Here is an 18,947-nt window from a genome sequence, read left to right on the forward strand (position 1 = left end):
TGTTGGCACTACACCCTCACAAAACGATCCGACATATTTACTTTTGTTATCTTAGGTTAGCGAGATTCTTGCCATTGCTTATGTAATGTATTTCATTTATTTATTTGATACAAGGTAGAAAATAAAGATGGGGGGAGATAAATATCAGGCCTGGATCCATTTCTGCACGCTATTTTAAAATGAAGGCCCAGACCTTCCTCTCCAGCGCAGTTTCTTTGTGCAGCCCCAGTGACTCGGTGGGTTCAGGGAAGCCTCTGGAGTCATAACACTGGAGCAGCCAGCTGTATGCTGTGTCCTCTTGCCCTGGGCAGCAGAGCATGGCTAGAACACGCTGCTGTCATGTGGTCTGGAGGCTGACACTGTATGAGGCGTTCAAAGAGGCAAGTGTCAATGTTAGCTCAACAAAAAACGGGAACAACGAACCAGATGGCTGGAAGGTACCTGCCTCCATCAGGTCCTGCGCTGAGTACAGTTTGGCCAGATCCAAGCATCAAGCCTTATGGCTCCTAAATTCATTTAATTACTGTGTACAGTTTATCAGGGCTCTGTACTGTCCATGTTCCTCTCCGGGATAGGATGAGTGCTTTGTAATGGTCTGTAATGACCATGCTGGCTGATCTAGGAGCTACCTTGATGAGCTCCAAAAGAAATTTCCATCCAGCTCTCCGCAGCCAGAAGGGATATAAACTAGGGTTTGGAGTGGGAAAGAATCACTGTGTCCCAAACACTTTTCCGTGCACTGCAGAAAATTTACCGTAGGGAACCAATGATAATACACCACAATCTCCTCTCCAATACATTCACGCAATTCCTTTGAAATTATTGGGAAAGTAAAGAGGCTAGGTTGAGTTCTTCTATCTATTGCACCAATGCAAATCCCACATGCAGTTGGATTGCATAAGTGGAGCATGGCAGGGATGTTTGTCCCCGTGGATTTTGGTGTAACTTATCGATTAAAAGTCCTGGCTCCTGAATACTGCATACATATCAATGGTGACTTAAATAGTACTGGGCCATTGACTTCAATGGAGCTATGCCACTTAACCACTGAGTTGTAGATCAGGGTGATTGCAGACAAGTTGCATAATACTCAGCCTCAGTTCCCCTTGTAGAGAGGACAGATAAAACTCTTCAACCCTTCTGTAACAAAAAGCCATGGCAGATGAAATTTACACCTACAATGTGCAGATCATGTTTGAGAAAGCAATGTTCTAATAGGACGTTTCCTCTGACATCAGTCTTCGTTGCCCCTGTTTATCATGTATCTAAATGGTTAATCTCTCTCAGCAAGTAGGTAGTAGACACTTTCTTGCCTTCAATAAAGTTTGATTCCTGGAGGCAGATTTTTTTTTTTTATTGAGCGTCAGATAATTGGAAGGGTGGAGCCCGGCAGGAAACCATGACACACCTTTGTCTGGACTTGCTTGGGAGCAAAGAATAGGGGAAGGACTGGGGAGGCAGAATAGAAAACATTAACAGCTAGAAGAAACAAACATTCCTGCAAGATCACTCAGACTCAACACACCTTTGTAGAGATGTGGTATAAAGTGTAGGAGGCCAATTTTGATAGAAAGGAAAGAGTTGAGGAGAAAGAGGGATTTCAAGGTCTTTAATTGAAGCATTCCAGGTAAGAAACATAACAAAGAAATAAAGTATCGTATTTTATTTCTAGGAGAAGCCAGTATTCCTACACAGGAAAGCCTGTATTCTCAAATAAAACATAGAAAATGTGCAATCTGTTATGGGACATATGGTGTAAAAAGTCTATCAAATCTTTATATTCTGGCTTGCCTTGGTTTATAACTTTGCAAGAAAGGGTTGCTTTTTAAATGGATCCTAATTGAAAATGGTTGATGTGCTGAGAGATGGGAAATATAAACCAAGACATAGATGCTTTTCTTTGAGTGCTAATTGTGAAAGCATTGTATAAATGAGATGGTGCATAGATTGAGCTTCTGTGCTAGGATCTGTAAAAAAGACTATCCACATGGCAAAATGCACAGAGCTTTGTGGCTGCTTTAAAAATGAATATATTTGAGGCATGACTGTAGGCTAATGCTCTAGATAATGGCTGCAGAGTCTGACCCAGGGTATATTTGCACACAAAGCGCATTGATCTGTAGTTCACAGAGTACCAGGTGCTGCTTTGAAATGGAAGTTTGTTTTGGGAGACTCCAACTTTGCTTTAAAATAATACAGTGCCAGAGAAGTGGTGTAATTTACCCCATATGAGTCACTCAGCATGGACTTTTGGACACATTTGTTTTCAGATCAGATTACAAGGCTAAGAATTGTATCACGCTTTTTTAAAGCGTGTTCAGTGAAATGTTTGTTTGCCCGTTGCTTTTAAGCCTTTGCACAGTGTGATCTACTGATTAGTGCCTGGGACTGTGAATTGGGAGTCCCGTATTCTAGTCGTGTCTCTGAAACTGATGCTCGGTGGCAAGTCACTTCCTTTTTCTGTGCCTCAGTTTCTCCATCTATAAAAGGGTGATTACGGCACCTACATGCTTTGAGATCCATTGCTTGGAGAGTGCAGAATATTACTGCATAGGAATTTTTAACACCCTCTTGGCGACAGGAAGGAGTGGCTTCTGCGGAATAAAATGTTCTTGCTTTTGGAGTTGGATCTGTTTTCCTTTGTGCAATGCAGCTAGATGGACATAGTATTGAAAGTTGCATGTTATGCGCTGCAGTGTAAAATCCAGGCAGTGCCCCATACCCTGCCGTCAAAGACGACACATGCTTAACATCAGTCAGGCTATAAAATCTGAGCATTCCAACATATCTAACTCTTGGAGATGCACTTCTCTTCCTTCTGCTCCCCATTCACCACAATTAGTAACATTTAAATGAGCCTCTACAGCTAGCAAACAGAATCTGTATCGGGTCTGATTCTGGTTTTGCACTAGTGTAAATGCAGAATAACTTTGCTGAAGCCATTAGCCATATTCTAGATTCATACTGATATGCCGGAGGGCAAAATTTGACCTGCATTTCACTTAACTGGGTGATACCAGAGCATAGAGGCTGGTGTTTTGTTTTAGTCACCAAAGCCTGAGCAATATATGGACATTATCTGCAAATAAGGCACAAATGGAGAAGCATTACCCATACTATCCAGTGGGTTATGCTTCCACACAAATGGATGCCAAGGCAAGAATTCCTGGACCTTTTCCCCTTAGACTAGCCTGCTATTTGCAGACAACCCACAAATACCGCCTCAGCTCTGGGAACCATCAAGTTAAAAAAAATGACTTGATGATCAACTGAAATTGAATAACTTTTAAAGCTGAGTAGGATAGTCAGATTCCAACCTAGACTGTCGGTGAAAGTAAACAGATTGCTGTTTTGTTCTGATGGTAATCTAAGGACTTTGACATCTGAAAAAGTTTGACTTGCAGTTAGGAGGCATGTTAGACATCAAGAAAGGAGTGTCTAACATTAAATACTCAAGAGTTTCAGAGGGGTAGCCATGTTAGTCTGTAACTGAAAAAACTTAAGCAACAACAAATAGTCCTGTTGCACCTTAGAAACGAATAAAAAATATAGATAGTATCATGAGGTTTCCTGAGCACAACCCACTTCTTTAGATGAATGATTAAATACTCAGTGTTATTGACATAGCTTGTTTTACCCACAATGAGTGAGGTCTGTGGAATTCCTAGGATCATAGGCTTTCAGCCGTATTTAACATGAATCATAGACTCATAGAACACTAGCACTGGAAGGGACCTGCAGGGGTCATCGAATCCAGTCCCCTGCCCTCCCGGCAGGACCAAGCACCACTTGAGTAGAGTTTCTCATTGCAGAAGTAGTCTAGGTGGAGCTAAAAGGCTCGAGATGAGTTCCATCTACCTGACATGAGAATGCAACAATATTCTGATGTGAAAACAGCAATGATCAGTGTAGGAATGAACAAAAAAATTGAAACATCCATGGCTATTTTAAATTGCTTCCATTGAAATATGCCTACATAAATATGCAGTCAGTTTCCCTGTTGACAAGAAGCATGAAAACAACCATTGTTAATGTCGCATGCAGGTAATATCTAGCTCCTAAAATAAGCAGAAGAATTGGAATATCCGGCTAATCAAGGCACCTAAAATTGGCTGAACATTGTGGGGTGCTTTATCATTTAAACTGTAAAGTAAATGTAATCCACACACCTGCTGGGTGTGGCTCTCTGCCTGATGTAGTGGCACTAGATAATTTACAGAGAAAGCCAATGGGTTTCCTCTACAGCCTGAGCTCAGAGCCAGCTGAATTTTAGCTCATGCGATAGAAGCTCATGAACAGAGGTCCCTTGTTCGATTCTACCTCTCAGCATTACGTAAGCATAAAGGTCAGATGTAATGGAGCTTTTTGTAGATCGATGAGTGCACATACCATACAAAGACCAGTTAAATTGGTTATAAAACTATATTTAAAAATGACCGAAAATGTGTGTGTATATGTGTGTGTGTGTGTGTGTGTGTGTGTGTGTGTGTGTCTACACTGCAGGCTTCTTTCGGAAGAAGCTTTTCCAGAAGAGATCTACCGGAAAAACTCCTTTTGAAAGACAGTGTCCACACAGAAAAAGCGCAATGAAAAAAGCAATCTGCTTTTTCGAAACATAGCGTCGGTATTGATTGGATGCTATCTTGCATTTCAGTTGTGATTACTGTGGATGGAGTGGCCACCAGGGCACCTGTGCTTTTTCCTGGAGGCCTCGTCTTTAGAAAAAACACTCTCTTTCATATCCACACACACCTTTTTCTGAAAAAGCTTTTTTGGGAAAAGGCTTCATCCTCGCAGAAAGAGGTTTACCGCTGTTGGAAAAACTCCTCTGTTTTTTCAACTTTCTGTTGAAAAAATACAATAGCAGCATGGGCGTTTTTCTGGAAAAACTCTGCAGTGTAGACATACCGTGTGTGTGTGTGTGTGTGTGTGTGTGTGTGTTTGTGTGTATGTGTGTGTGTGTATGTGTCAGAGAAAGAGTGATTATCTGCACTGATGCATGGACACCTGGTATGGCCCTGCCATTATAATAATCATTTGCACACAGGAGCTACGTCTATACTGCGCTCTCTTGTGCAAGAAATATGCAAATGAAGTGAAGCAGTGAATATCGCTGTGCCTCATTTTCATACTTAATGAGCCGCTATTTTGTGCAAGGGGCTTTTGCGCAAAAAGGAGCCATATAGACGGCTACTTTTTGTGCAAAAAGCCCTTCTTACACAAGAGCCGTTCTGCCGCTTTTTTTCAGGAAGAACGGCTCTTGAGCAAGAAGGGGTTTTTGTGCAAAAAGGAGTCGTGTAGACAGCTCCTTTTTGCACAAAAGCCCCTTGCGCAAAAATAGAGGATCATTAAGTATGCAAATGAGGCACGGCGATATTCACCACTTTGCCTCATGTGCATATTTTCTTGTGCAAGAGAGCGCAGTATAGACGTAGCCTTTGGGTATGTCTACATTGCAAAGAAAAACCCACGGAACTAATTCTCAGAGCCCAGGCAGTTGAGTTGGCCTCACAGGATTCAGGCGGGAGGTGCTGGAAATAGCAGTGTAGATATTACTGCTTAGCCTAGAGCTAGAGCTCTGAACCCTTCCCCTTTTCTCCATTTCAGAGATTGGAGTCCACACTGAGCAGCAATGTTGACGCTGTTACTTTTTAGCCCTGCAGCCTGAGCCTGCGTCAATTGACTCAGGCTGTGACTCAGGCTTTCCTTTCCAGTGTAGACGTATCCCATGGATCTTGGAAAGGGTTCAGAAAAGGGCAACTAAAATGATTAGGGGTTTAGCACGGGTCCCATATGAGGAGAGGTTAAAGCGACTGGGGCTTTTCAGTTTAGAAAAGAGGAGACTGAGGGGGGATATGATAGAGGTCTATAAAATCATGAGTGGGGTGGATAAAATGAGAGGGCGGATAAAGAAAAGTTATGTATTAGTTCCCATAATAGAAGAACTAGAGGACACCAAATGAAATTAATGGGTAGCAGGTTTAAAACTAATAAAAGAAAGTTCTTCTTCACACAGCGTGTAGTCAACCTGTGGAACTCCTTGCCAGAGGAGGCTGTGAAGGCTAGGACTATAACAGAGTTTAAAGAGAAGCTAGATAATTTCCTGGAGGTTAGGTCCATAAAAGGCTATTAGCCAGGGGATAGAATTGGTGTCCCTGGCCTCTGTTTGTCAGAGGCTGGAGAGAGATGGCAGGAGACAAATCGCTTGATCATTGTCTTCGGTCCACCCCCTCTGGGGCACTTGGTGCTGGCCACTGTCGGCAGACAGGCTACTGGGCTAGATGGACCTTTGGTCTGACCCAGTACGGCCGTTCTTATGTCCTTATGATCTGACCCTGCAAGGTGTTGACCTCCCTCTGTTCCCACTGAAATCAGATGGAGCTGAGAGGCTGCCTCTCAGAGAGCACTCAGCTGCTCGCATGAGGGGGCCCGTATTTAGCTCTTACAGCACTTGACAAATGAGGACAGCTATCCACAGCCCCCTGTTTTCAGACGTGGTGAAATGACTTGCATGGGGCTCATGATGTGAGTCAGTGACGAAGCCTGTGAGGGAAATGAGATTTCCTGACTCCTGGTCCCATGAGTCTGCTGCACTTGCCAGATCCCTGGGGGTGCTAGGGGCCAAGTCAGTCCCCAGCATAAGCCAAAATATCTTTAGGGTTACTCTGTCTTATTGCTGCCTGCCAGTGCATGAGACCGGTGAGGTGTTACAAGCCTCTGCATGTAGCTGAGGCATAATTGCAAATGGTTGCTCTGATTCACCAGAGCTATTCCATTTTGTTTCGTATACTGCCTATAGCTGTCCCGGCAGGAGGAGTCGGTGCCACAGGTCAGTGCTGGCAGCAACTGACCATCAAGTTGTGTTGCTGTGCTGGAGAGAGGCTGGTCACTGCATTAGTGCCACCGTGGCGGGGGATCAACCTGGTCCATAGAGCAAAATGCAGCTGGAGTCAAAGCTGTCATTAGGAACTCATGAGTGATCTGTGGGGATACATTGTAACGTGTTCTCCTTATTTCACCTGTACAGTGTTAAAGCAGAACGTTCCCAATTCTCGAGGAGAAGGTGGCTGACTTACCCCAGGTTTCTGCTGGTTTCTGCTAGCGTTAAACTCAGGGGCAGCTCGTGGGAGGTGGAAAAGGTTACGATGCTGCAAAGCCAGAGAGTCTCCAAAAGTCAGTCGGGCTGGCTAAGGAGGGAAGTCACTGAGTCCATCCACTCGACATCCACTCGCTGAGTTTAGTGCAGTGACATAAAGCTATCCGCAAGTCTTGGTGGAAATTCCAAGAGGGGAGGGTGATGGAAACACCAGCCTCTCCTCACGGTGAATGTTTGGGGCCTCCCTGGTACAGAGAAGTATAATTCACACCCTGGGGAAGGCTTCTGCCTTCCTCTCCCCCCCCCCAAAAAAAACAAGAAGGGGGGTAAATTTACTCATGTGAGTCAACCCACTTAAGTCACAACTCCTGGAGATTTCGGTGGGCATGGCAGGCCGCTGTGTGGAGTGGATGTAGTTGTTGTGTAAGGACTTGAGTGTGGTTAGCAGGACTGTTCACCTCAGAACAGATAGGAACATGCTAAAATGAATGCAACCCCAATTTGAAATCCCCAGGTTCTAGAACAGAATGCCGACATTTCTCTCAGAGAAATTGTGAGCTCTCTTTAATTCCCCTCCACTCCTTCCCTGCTAGAGCTAAAACCGGAGCATGAGCCGTTCATAGCCACCTAGGGGATTTCCAATTCCCTCAAGCAGCTGTACATCTCAGCCTGAATCTTTATTGCTGTAGTAACACAAATTTCCACTTCACCTGAAATATCTTGGTTCAAAACCAAGTTTCCATTGCTCCCAAAAAATAGTTTAAATTATGTAATGGGGGGGGGGGATTATTTCACCAAACCCTAAACTGAAACCAAAGCAGTAGGGGCTTGCAGAAACCAAAATCCCCCCTAAGTCCTCTCTCGGCATGCATACACAGGAATCTTAATACTGCGATGTACTGACTTCTTGTAATTCCCACTGAAATTGCTACAGGTTGGGTGCCCAGTGCAGCTACCAGGATCAGGTCAATGGTTTGGTTGCATTTATTTGTAGGAGCAAAGGAGCAGACTAGGGATATGAGTGGAAATTAGATCCCTAAATATCTAAGCATCTGGCCCAGATTGACTGATGCTGGAAAGAGCCCATTTGCCATGCGTATGCGATCACTTAAATTGAGCAACGTAAGGCCATTCCTCAGATCTGTTCTAAACAATTGCCTAAAGCCGAGGGAACAGGGATAACTATCCTGTTTCTCATCCAAGTGATTGATCAGTGCGTTCCTTTCTAAACTCGTGTGTAGGGCGCTGAAGACTCCAACCCATACATTGTAAAGCTGTGCTTGAGGGACTGATCGTGAGCCCTTGCTCAAACCAAACTCCCATGGACTCGGAGTAGAATGGTGCCTGAATCTTTTGCAGAATCAGTCCATAAATATGAGGCTTTCTATACACCCATGTCATCAGATAAGCAGGCACCCCTGGCAGCAGTGGGGGGAGTTTACTTGCTGATTTGGCTCTCATGCTTTGCACAGATTAAAATTTCACTTCTAGCATTTGAGACTGCCCTTCGGGCATGGGGGTAACTCTTCTGAACAAGACACGGACTGAATGGCTGCTCTGTTCTTTCTTACAGGGGGATTTTCCTCATGACTAATGTTTGTTTTCCTACCAGCTACACAATATTCTTGGTACCGGTGCATTATGAAACCTGGACAGACAGTATTCAGGCTGTCTGGGATTATATTTGTGGCTAGAGACGGGTGCACGGCGTTAAGGCCTGGCTGGTATTTTAGTAATAACTACTGCCGTCTCTGACAATGCTGCAGTTCCAGCAGTGATAGCAAGGGTGGGATCTGTAGGGTGGACAAAACTTCTGCAGCTGCCTGTGGTGTCCTCTAACCCTGCTCAGAGCAGGTGGGTAAGGCTGGGATTTGGATCTTGTGTTTTGATTCAGACTCATTTCATTTAGGGTACAGCTACACAGCATGCTTATTTCGAAATAACGCATCTACACTGCAGGGAAGCCTCAAAATGTATCCGTGGCAGGCTTCCGTAAAGTGGACATGCTATCTCGATTTTGAGCCCCAGGAGGCACTGGGGAGGAATAATTTAGAATGGCCCTGGTGAAAGGCTATTTCGAAATAGCAGAAGTGGAGGGTCTACGCGCCTTATTTTGAAATATCTATTTCGGAAGAAGTGTTATTCCTCGTAGAATGAGGTTTACCGAGTTTGGAATAAGCCATCCATTGAAATTATTTCAAAACCACAGAATGGTTGTGTGGACGCTCACATTGCTATTTCAAAATCACACTAGTTATCTTGAAATAACGGGGCAGCGTAGACGCCCCCAGAGAGACAGGGCTGGCAACAAGCAATTCTAGAGATACGCTGAAGTCCTAAAGTCACTCGCATTTCTGTTGCTGGCTTTTGCTTTCCTTCTCCATGCGCCTTCCCCGCTTCCTCCTGGAATGTCTGGGCTTGTTGTCTGTGAACTGCCCGTAATGGCGCTTGAAGTCAACCCTGAGCTTCCTGGAACACCATCGGCTCCCGCTCTTTCAGAGGGAGAAGGATGCCAAGCAAGCCCTTGTACTCACATGGGTTCAGACTGTGAAATGGGGGAAAGAGGGAATGGCCTCTGATTGTGATGTTCCCTTTGGCTACATCTTCACTACCAGGAAGATCAACGCTGCTGTGGTCGATCTTCTAGAGTTCGATGTAGTGGGTTTAGGAAAGATCCGCTAATTCGAACACTGAGGGTGCCCCCATCAACACCAGAACTCCTGCTCCTCGCAAGGAGTAAGGGAAATCAACAGGAGCATTTTCCCTGTCCACCTCCCACTGTGGAATCAGCACCCAAGGTTGAATGAAGGTACGTCGACTCCAGCTATGCAACAAACATAGCTGGAGTTACGAATCTTAATTCGACCTTCCAGGTACATGTAGACAAGGCCTCTGTGACTGAACTGACCAGCCACTAGTGTGTCTTTCACACTTTGAAAGACTCTCTATACACCAGGATGAGAATAAACCCACTCTCACCCTTAGGCCATGAAATTGTAAATACCATAAAACGCCCTCTATCGTAATGCATCCTACTGGATGCTAAGACACATGGGATGCATTTGTAAGATCACACAAGCACATCTAGAGAGCTCTTTAGAGGTCCCTTCCAATTCTAGTGTTCTATGATTCTATAATTCTAGTTTGGTGGACATACTTGCAATGCTGCCTGTCTCAAGAGATATAGCTTATGTGGACATGCACTGTGCTTTTATATAGAGTCCTGCATGGGCTCCCCTACTGGACATGCACTGGGTATCCCTAGAGTCAGTCTGAGATGGACAGAGGTTGGATTTCTGTAGGGCTATATGGATAGATCGACATTGTATGGGGTGGATCCACAGTGTACATCGGTGGTGGGCCCACCTGCGGCCCAGTGGAGTTCTGATTGTGAGAGCCGTGTGCTCCCTCTGTGTCCAATCAAAGCGCCGCTACGGTTCAGTCAAAGTACCCTGCGAATTCTAGGTATGCCAGTGCAGTTAGCAAAGCTCCCCAGTTGTGGAAGACCGTCTTGATCACAGCAATCTTGCAGCCCACTGAGGTGAAGGAGGCCACTCGTGGCCCACTCACTAGCCAAGGTTGCCCATGGCTGTTGCACGTGGTCCATAGCAGAGTTACAGAAATCTAAGTTCTCCAGATATTCTGCTTCCCCAGGAGATGCTGAGTGACAAGTGAGAAAACAAAGAGCAAAAAGAAGAACGGTGCGAGCTTTTAAATATGATGGGCTGCAAAATCATCAGCTTGCTAAGATTTGAGCTGGTAGAGAGGGTGAGTGAGGGCAGCAAGTAAAGTCCCCCAGCCCAGCAGGTCCTTGAGCACTAGGCAGCATAAATAATGACAATATTGCAGAGATTTGCAGAAGGAAAGAGCCTCTCTCGGACTACAACCTTTCTTACAATAGATGGGGTGCTCTGCATGGAGGTCCTTTGAGTGTCGGACCAATCCATTCGTTGCTGCTTCACTACCCGCATGGGGCTGTCCGCGAGCTGGTAGCACGACAGGGCCTCCATGGCATGTCCTAGTGCTGATCCTGAACGACTATGAACCAGTGTCCCTTTAAACGAGGCCCCTGTGCTTTCTCCTCAGGTGGTGATGTCATGGACGTGGTAACGAAGAAAACCGTACGGGATGGAGCCGACGTCACTGAAAGACGTAAGAGAAGCAAAACAAAATCAAACCGCTTAAAACAAAATCTCATCCCCAACCTCCATTCCCAGATATGAACACCCCGAACCATAGAGGGGGCTAGAATCTGAACCTGGGTCTAGAACTGCCTTGTGCAGCTGTCTCGGGTCTCCAAGCTCGATTCTTCCCACAGCCCGGAACAGCATGGAGTTGTTCACATCATCCACGCCTGCTTAGTGTGGTACTTGGTCGCCCTCTAGCGGCAGCCAGACCAGCTAAGTGGTTCTTGACCTATTTACCCTTGTGGGCCCCATGTAACTGTTATGCAGGCTGCATCCAGTACTAGCTATATGGCCCTGGGGATGTCACATGGGCTGTAGCTGTGTGCTGATGAGTTACAAGCAGCCCATGGGCTGCAGTTTGAGAGCTACTGAGCTAATGATTTATGAGTCTGCCACAACCTTCACTAAAAGAGAAGAATCTTTTAACGTATGCAACAGAGCAGGGGGAGTCAACAAATGGACCACCGGCCAAATCTGGACTTCCAGGCACTTTTGAATGGATCCTGAAATATTTTTATTTATTATTATCAGATTGGGGCTTTTTATTTGCTCTGGTGTCTGGGACTTGGCTATACCTTGACCAAGAATCTTGACTCTTGAAAAAAAAAAGTTGACTCCCCCTGAGGTACAGGCTCATGTGATAAGCTCCAGAGGTCCCAGGTTTGATCCGAGCTGACAGCAACCAGGGGCGAACAGTGACCAGGGGCTAGCAGCTTTAAAGGTGAGGGCTTGTTCAGGGTATCATTAGGAAGTCTCTGAAGCTCAGGCCCATTTGGTGTGGCACTCTGTCCCCCTCTAGTACAGGTTGAACCTCCCAAATCTGGCACTTTCTGGTCCGGCAACATCCATGGTCCAGCAAGAAAAACCCGCACATAGAGTGTGTGCGTCACAAAGCTGGCTGGAGTGCCCTTTGGCTCGATGGCCTTAAAAGATTTTTCTTTAATTGAGTACCGTTATTCCATAGACATGAAATAAAACTTGCATCGTGCTTGGTTAGATTTCAAGGCCATAACCTCCCCTTTTTTCTTTTCCTAGTAATTACAGAATCAGTAACCACAAGACTGACGTCCTTACCACCAAGTAAGTAAACATTATACGTTATACATTGTGCTGTTCATCCTCAGCTGTGTGTGTGTGTGTGTGTGTGTGTGTGTGTGTGTGCGCGCGCACGCACACTTGCGTTCAATTTATGTGTGCTGGTGTCATTTTCACAAGTCCTCATGCATTGGCCTCAGAGAAGCAACATACAGGTCTCAGAATCCCTCACCTCCCAGAAAAAGTACTTCTTGATCATTAAACTAGATAGAGTCTGGGTCAGGAGGTATCTGAGTGGGAAAGAAAGAAACAAAAGCTGGTCTGTGGAAGTTCCTAGACCAGATTTATGAAGGGATTATGCCAGGGTGAGGGGTTCAGGGGAAGAAATGGCTCCCAGGGCTGAGGTAGAGAAATGTTAGCCCCATAAGAGACTAACGTCACCCCCACCCCAAAATAAAAACTAAAAAAAGGGTGGCGCTGGCTGGGGATGGCAAAAAGACAGAGTGGCTATGAGATATGCTGATTTAGCTCATCTCCTCAGCAGCTGCTATTGGCAGGGCTCCTGCACTTCCCCCCGTTTCTCTTCCACCAGCAGAAAAATGTCTACCCTTTCGCCTACGTCAGCAAAACGTAGGGAGCTCAGGGCTGGGACTCCTCGTCCCTCTGAGAGACATTAGAGGTGTGTCTAGACTACATGGCTCCGTCGACGGAGACATGTAGAAGTTTACTAGACATAGGAAAATGAAGCGGCGATTTAAATCATCGCCGCTTCATTTACATCAAAATGGCCGCCGCCCCCGCTGTGCCGATCAGCTGATTGTCGGCACAGCGCGGTAGTCTAGATGGGGATCAGCCAACCCCAGAACCCTTTGTCGTCAGATCCTGTATGCCTCCCCGTCTAGACTACCGTGCTGTGCCAACAATCAGCGGATCGGCACAGCAGGGGCGGCGGCCATTTTGATATAAATGAAGCGGCGATGATTTAAATCACCGCTTCATTTTTCTATGTCTAGTAAACTCTTCTACATCAACGGAGCCATGTAGTCTAGACACACCCTAAGTTATACTGACTGCTCGTGTGCACAGCGCTGTGTCAGCAGGAGAGCTTCCCCTAGCGGCTTCTGCCGCGAGCCAATACGAGAGCTCTCGCCCTTTGGCTTTGCGGGTCTTCAAAACACATGCTGTACTGGGGAGCTCTGTCAGCGCAGCTGTGCCATGGCAGCGGTGTGCACATAGACACAGCCTTGGGGGCATCTTCCCTCAAGATGAATCCTCTCAGAGCACGTACAGAATCAGCCAAGGCACGGGGGTGTATATATACCTCTCTACCCCACCCTGGGTGAGTCTGACGTGTTCTTGGCCCCAACATGCAATTGCTTGAGAAGAGACGTCCTGCAACCAGGATGGAAAGGGAAAATGACCCGAGACCTTTGGTTGCTGTGGCTGCTGGAATGTGAGAGCCCAAAGACAGAGAAAAAGGGCAGGCTGGACTGACTTCCCCAACACTGATTACTCCTCCCACCTGCATGGCTCCACAGACAACTCCTCAGCCACTGCCCTGGCTCTGTAACCAAGCGTAACACTAGCAGCGGGTGCCTGGTGCCTCATCGTCCAGCTTCTTTTGCTCTTGTCTTCCTCGCTTCTGGCCACAGACTGTCTGATGTTGTGCTTGCCTCTCGCAGAAGGAGGGAGCAGCACCGGGCACAAAACCTCAGCCCACGGCGGAGGGAGTGGCGTGGAAAAGAGGTCGTACACCCACAGCAGCAGCAGCTACGTGACTTCAAGTAAGTCATGATGAAACGGAGAGGGAATGAGCAGGAAGCATAGACAGCTTCACTGAGGTGTAGGGAGGGAATAGAGATGGAGCCCAAGACAAGGGCAAACCCAGAAAATATTCACAGGGACTAGATGAGAACACTTTCTGTGCAAAATCCCATCCCTGAAAGGGGATGACCAGCTTCTGTTCCCACTGAAGTCAACAGGAGATGTGTGGCGTCTTGTAGGACTGGTCACGTTTGTTTTATGCTAAAAAAAATCCCACCCAGAAATGTGGCTTTGTCCAAATGGACATTTTCCCCAGAGAAAATATCATTTTTCATGAAAGCTTTCCATTTCCCTCTCAGCAGGATCAAAAGGAGACGTGTCGTTTCCATGTGTTGGAAGGTTTTGTTCCATTCGCGCACACCACCTTTTTTTTAATCTTTTCCGTCAGAAACTGGGGAATTTTTTGTTTGGAAAAACATTTTGACTTTTCGTTCCAGTCCAGAACAGAAAGTCACCTCAAAATTTCCCATGAAAGACAGATTCCATCTTTCACACTGCTCTAGCCTCCTGAAAGGTTGGGTTCAGATGGGCTGGGGATTTGTGGTACATGCCACCAGCACATTTTCTAAAGGCAGTGAGGCAGTGTGTGGAGGGGTGGGAAGGAATAGTTGGGCAAGTGAGTACCCACATTCTGGCCTTTGTTCATTCTCTGTTGAGATGCCCAAGACGCACTCTCTTTGTGCTCACGGAAAGGTGATGTCCACGGTCACCCTCACTGATCTTCGTGAATATATCATGCTGGATCTCAGGAGGCCCTCGACTTTGGGTTGTGACTCGAATACCAGAGTTAGGTTATGTCTAGACTATGTCGAATTTTCAAAAGAGGATATGCAAATTCCACGGGAATTTGCATTTCTTCTTCTGATCTTACTTTCGAAAGAGCATCTTTTAAAAATGAAAGTAGACTGGACACGTTTTTTTCGGAAAAAATGCTCTTCCTTAAAAAAGGAGGTTTACGTGGTTTTTTTTTCTGAAAAAGGGTTTTTTTCCCCAAAAACCCCACGTCCAGACTACTTTCATTTTCGAAAGATCCTCTTCAAAAGTGAGATCGAAAGAAGATATGCAAATTCCAGTGGAATTTTCATATCCTCTTTCGAAAAAACACGTGGTTTAGACGTGCCCTTAGAATTCACATGGGGGCTAGTTCCTTCCACACACGACAGAGCAGTGAAAGATGTAATCCAGCCTCCCCGTCTGTTGCAGCTCACATGTGAGTCAGAAAGGAGCCCTTTCCTTTGCCTGGATTTAACAGCATTCAAGGCCCCAGCTCCTTGACTCGCATTCGCCCCTACGCCAGTACTCCTGGAACCCAGCAATAGCAGTGTAAGGACACGGATCCTCATGTTGTCATGGGAGTAATTCCACAAATGCCCACACCTTCTTGTGGATTTATGGATGGGTTTCCCACTTCCATGTCCATGTTTGAGACCAATTTAAGAGCCCCATGAATGTATGGTCTGTGTCACACTAGCCCTTAAATTTACAGGGGGGTGGAACCCAAACCAGCCCACAAGCCTAGCCTGATCCCAAAATCTCCCATCTTTGGCGATGTGGCTGGTTCGTCTCTCTCTGGGCATAAACCTGCTCCCACTGATGCTACTGGCAAAATTCTCATTGGCTTCAAAGGTAGAAGGGTTTGTCTCTGTACAAGGAGCTGAATTAAAATCACAGCTATAAGCATGCCCGAACTTTGGAGAAGTTCAACAGTGCCTGATCCAAACTTTGAGATTCTAGCCCATCCTTAACCTACCTCTGCAACTCAGCGTGAGGTCCACCCATGGCCACACAGAAGAGTATAAGCCTTGCACCATTTTAAATGTATGAGCCATTATCTTTACTTGCTGAGAGGATTTTGTTTTACCTTTAGGTGGAAGTGGTAGACTGAACTCCTCCTCCTCTGGCTACAGGCAAGCCCCGTCTCCCGCCTCTACCCTCACCAAATCACCTGCCTCCACCTTTGAAAGAAAAACCTATGTCACCCGCAATGCAACATACGAAGGTATCATAGAATCTGTCATAGAGACTGGAAAATAGAGGTGCCCAGCTAAGTCATCTTATCATTTACAACCTGCTGATCCCAATCAGGACCAATAATAGACCACAAGGATGTACCGGTATTTTAATGAAAATTGTCTTTTCAATAATAACGTTCATCCAAATAATTTCCATTGCTTATTGTAGCTGGAGCATGACAGCAGCTCATCAGTATCACACTCAGTAGTTCTTTTAAAATGTTTGTTATCCCCTCACTGCCACCCTCACTGCCAATACTTAAGGTGTGATAGATGCAGACATGACATATTAAACAATATCTTAACAACAATGGGCCCTAAAAGCGTGGCAAAGCTTTAACATGGAATCTTCTTTCCTTCTGCAGGGAGCTCCAGCGCAAATTCTTCTCCCGAATTACCTAGGAAAGAGTTTGGTATGTTCTTTTATTGCTGTCACTGTGAATGTCAGACCAAGGGCATGCGAGCTGGTTGTGATATGGCTTCTGGCATGACACTTAAGAACATAAGAATGGCCATACTGGTTCAGACCAATGGTCCATCTAGCCCAGTATCCTATCTGCCGACAGTGGCCAAAGCCAGGTGCCCCGGAGGGAGGGAACACAACAGGTAATCTTTATGGGATCCCTCTCCTGTCACCCATTTCCAGACAAACAGAGGCTAGATTCCTGACATCATTCCTACCCATCCTGGATAATAGCCATTGATGGACCTAACCTCCATGAATCTATCTAGCTCTTTTTTGAACCCTGTTAAAGTCCTATTCTTCACTGCATCCTCTGGCAAGAAGTTCCACAGGTTGACTCTGCACCGAGTGAAGAAAAACTTCCTTTTGTTTGTTTTAAACTTGCTGCCTATTAATTTCATTTGGTGACCCCTAGTTCTTATATTGTGGGAATAAATAAATAACTTTTCCTTATTCATTTTTTCCACACCAGTCATGATTTTATAGACCTCAATCATATTTCCCCTTTGTGTCCTCTTTTCTAAGCTGAGAAGTCCAAGTCTTTTTAATCTCTCTTTATATGGGACCCGTTCTAAACCCCTAATATTTTTTGTTACCCTTTTCATATAACACGTGAATCAATAAAAATAATGCCATGCACATGACAAATCATGGGGAAGAACAACTCTGGAAAATCTGCCCATGGGGAAGGGGTTCATAATGTCTTATTGTGCCCACAACTCCCTCTCTGCTTGGAGGGTTTCATACAGCCAGTACAGACACATATGCCTCTGTGATATGAGTGTAGTTTCCCTAAATTTATGTGAATTTAACCGAGAGCTGAATTTGTATCTAAAGACCATTTCTAGAGAGGCTCTATTGTATTTCTTCTAGCCCCAACTTTGTGTGTGTGAGCTTCTTTTTAAGGGGCTGCTGGGGACGGGAGAGCTCATTGAATTTCATATTCCCTAACTGGGTATTAGCACCCATCAGTGCAATTGACCATTATTATTATTATTATTCAGTGCCCACGTCCCTTGGTTCTTCTCCAAGTTGGCTTCTGATTTATCATCCAGTTTCTTAATTTGTCATTGGGGGCATTGGGCAACTTTGGGAGCATAGGGGGAATGATTAGATGATCCAGAAGGACTAAAAATTGTACATTTTAAGTTAAGCACACAGTGACCTAAGTGAGAGTAGCCAAAATATTTGGGGATCAGCGTCTCCATGCCATGCCCCTGCTGAACAAAGCAACTGTACAACTTACATAAGAAATCTCTTGCATTTCTTTTCAGATATGTAACAGCTGATAAAGTCTAAAATTGCTTTTCTCTGTTTGGTTTTCCACAGCATCGTCCAACACCAGAGGGCGGAGTCAAACCCGAGGTGAGATGGAAAGTGCTTTTAGGAGACTCCTTGTTTCTTCGCCTGCTTTTATCTTTTCAACTAGCCACTCTCTAGACCAATCCTGCTGCTGGTGTACAGCCATTTGGCTCCAGAGAGTTGATGGAGCCGCACGTGTTTATACCAGCTGCAGATCTAGATCACTGAGATTTGGGCAATTGCACAATGAGCAAAATGCAAAAATCAATAAGGGTGAAGAAATCAGGAGTGGTGGGTACGGGGATGAACCTAAGGATGAACTGGGGAGTTGGATGGCTGAGGGTATTAGAAACAGCACAAAGTTTAAATCCAGGCCAGGGTCATAATCTTGATCAAGATCAGACCCGTGTCCCTGAAAGCCATCATCTTGTGCCACTGCTCAGGAGAGATTAGCTGATTAGCAGGGCACCCCGGCTAAGTTTTTTGTTTCTACTGGTGGTGCACATTCACACATGGCTCAGTGCATGATCTAATTTATTCTGCACATGGATGGAATAGTTAGAGGCAACATTGGGTCAGCACTCTCTTTTTCCCTCTCTGTTTTATCTATCTATCTATCTATCTATCTATCTATCTATCTATCTATCTATCTATCTATCTAACCCATTCATTTCCTTCTACTGAGATCTGTTATACGAGACAGTAACTACATTCCCCTAAAAGGCGAGCCCCAGTGGACTTGTGAGAGGGATAGGAAATCACTGAAGCAGTGTGGTCCATTCAGACACCTTCATGTAAAATTTTGATTTGCTTACGCTGTTAAATAGAATCTCCCTCCTTTCCTTTCACTAATTAATCACCTGTGTGGGGAAAAGTTGGATGTAATTGATACCGAAGAGCTTCATTTATATTCCCAGCTGGTGAGAAAGCAACTATAAAAATGATTTTATCCAAATTCACATGAGCAGCAGCTGTATATCAAAGGACATCGGTATGGCTCCTGCAGCAGAGTTTGACCGTTGCCCATT

At 45.4% G+C, this 18,947-nt stretch overlaps 1 protein-coding gene across 1 annotated transcript in view; it reads left to right on the plus strand.

The window, feature by feature from the left end:
* Positions 1-1,445: 1,445 nt before the first annotated feature.
* Positions 1,446-18,947, plus strand: part of COL17A1 (collagen type XVII alpha 1 chain) — a 70,321-nt gene continuing 52,819 nt past the window's right edge. Inside the window, exons 1-7 of the mRNA XM_006135380.5 lie at positions 1,446-1,627; positions 11,183-11,248; positions 12,319-12,363; positions 14,001-14,102; positions 16,010-16,141; positions 16,520-16,567; positions 17,947-17,982. Coding sequence (XP_006135442.3) covers positions 11,194-11,248; positions 12,319-12,363; positions 14,001-14,102; positions 16,010-16,141; positions 16,520-16,567; positions 17,947-17,982 — 418 coding nt within the window. The 5' untranslated portion in view covers positions 1,446-1,627; positions 11,183-11,193. The remainder of the gene's footprint in view (positions 1,628-11,182; positions 11,249-12,318; positions 12,364-14,000; positions 14,103-16,009; positions 16,142-16,519; positions 16,568-17,946; positions 17,983-18,947) is intronic.

Source organism: Pelodiscus sinensis, chromosome 8 (genome assembly GCF_052426305.1).
Source record: "Pelodiscus sinensis isolate ZL-2025 chromosome 8, ASM5242630v1, whole genome shotgun sequence".
In the NCBI taxonomy this organism is placed as follows: domain Eukaryota; kingdom Metazoa; phylum Chordata; order Testudines; family Trionychidae; genus Pelodiscus; species Pelodiscus sinensis.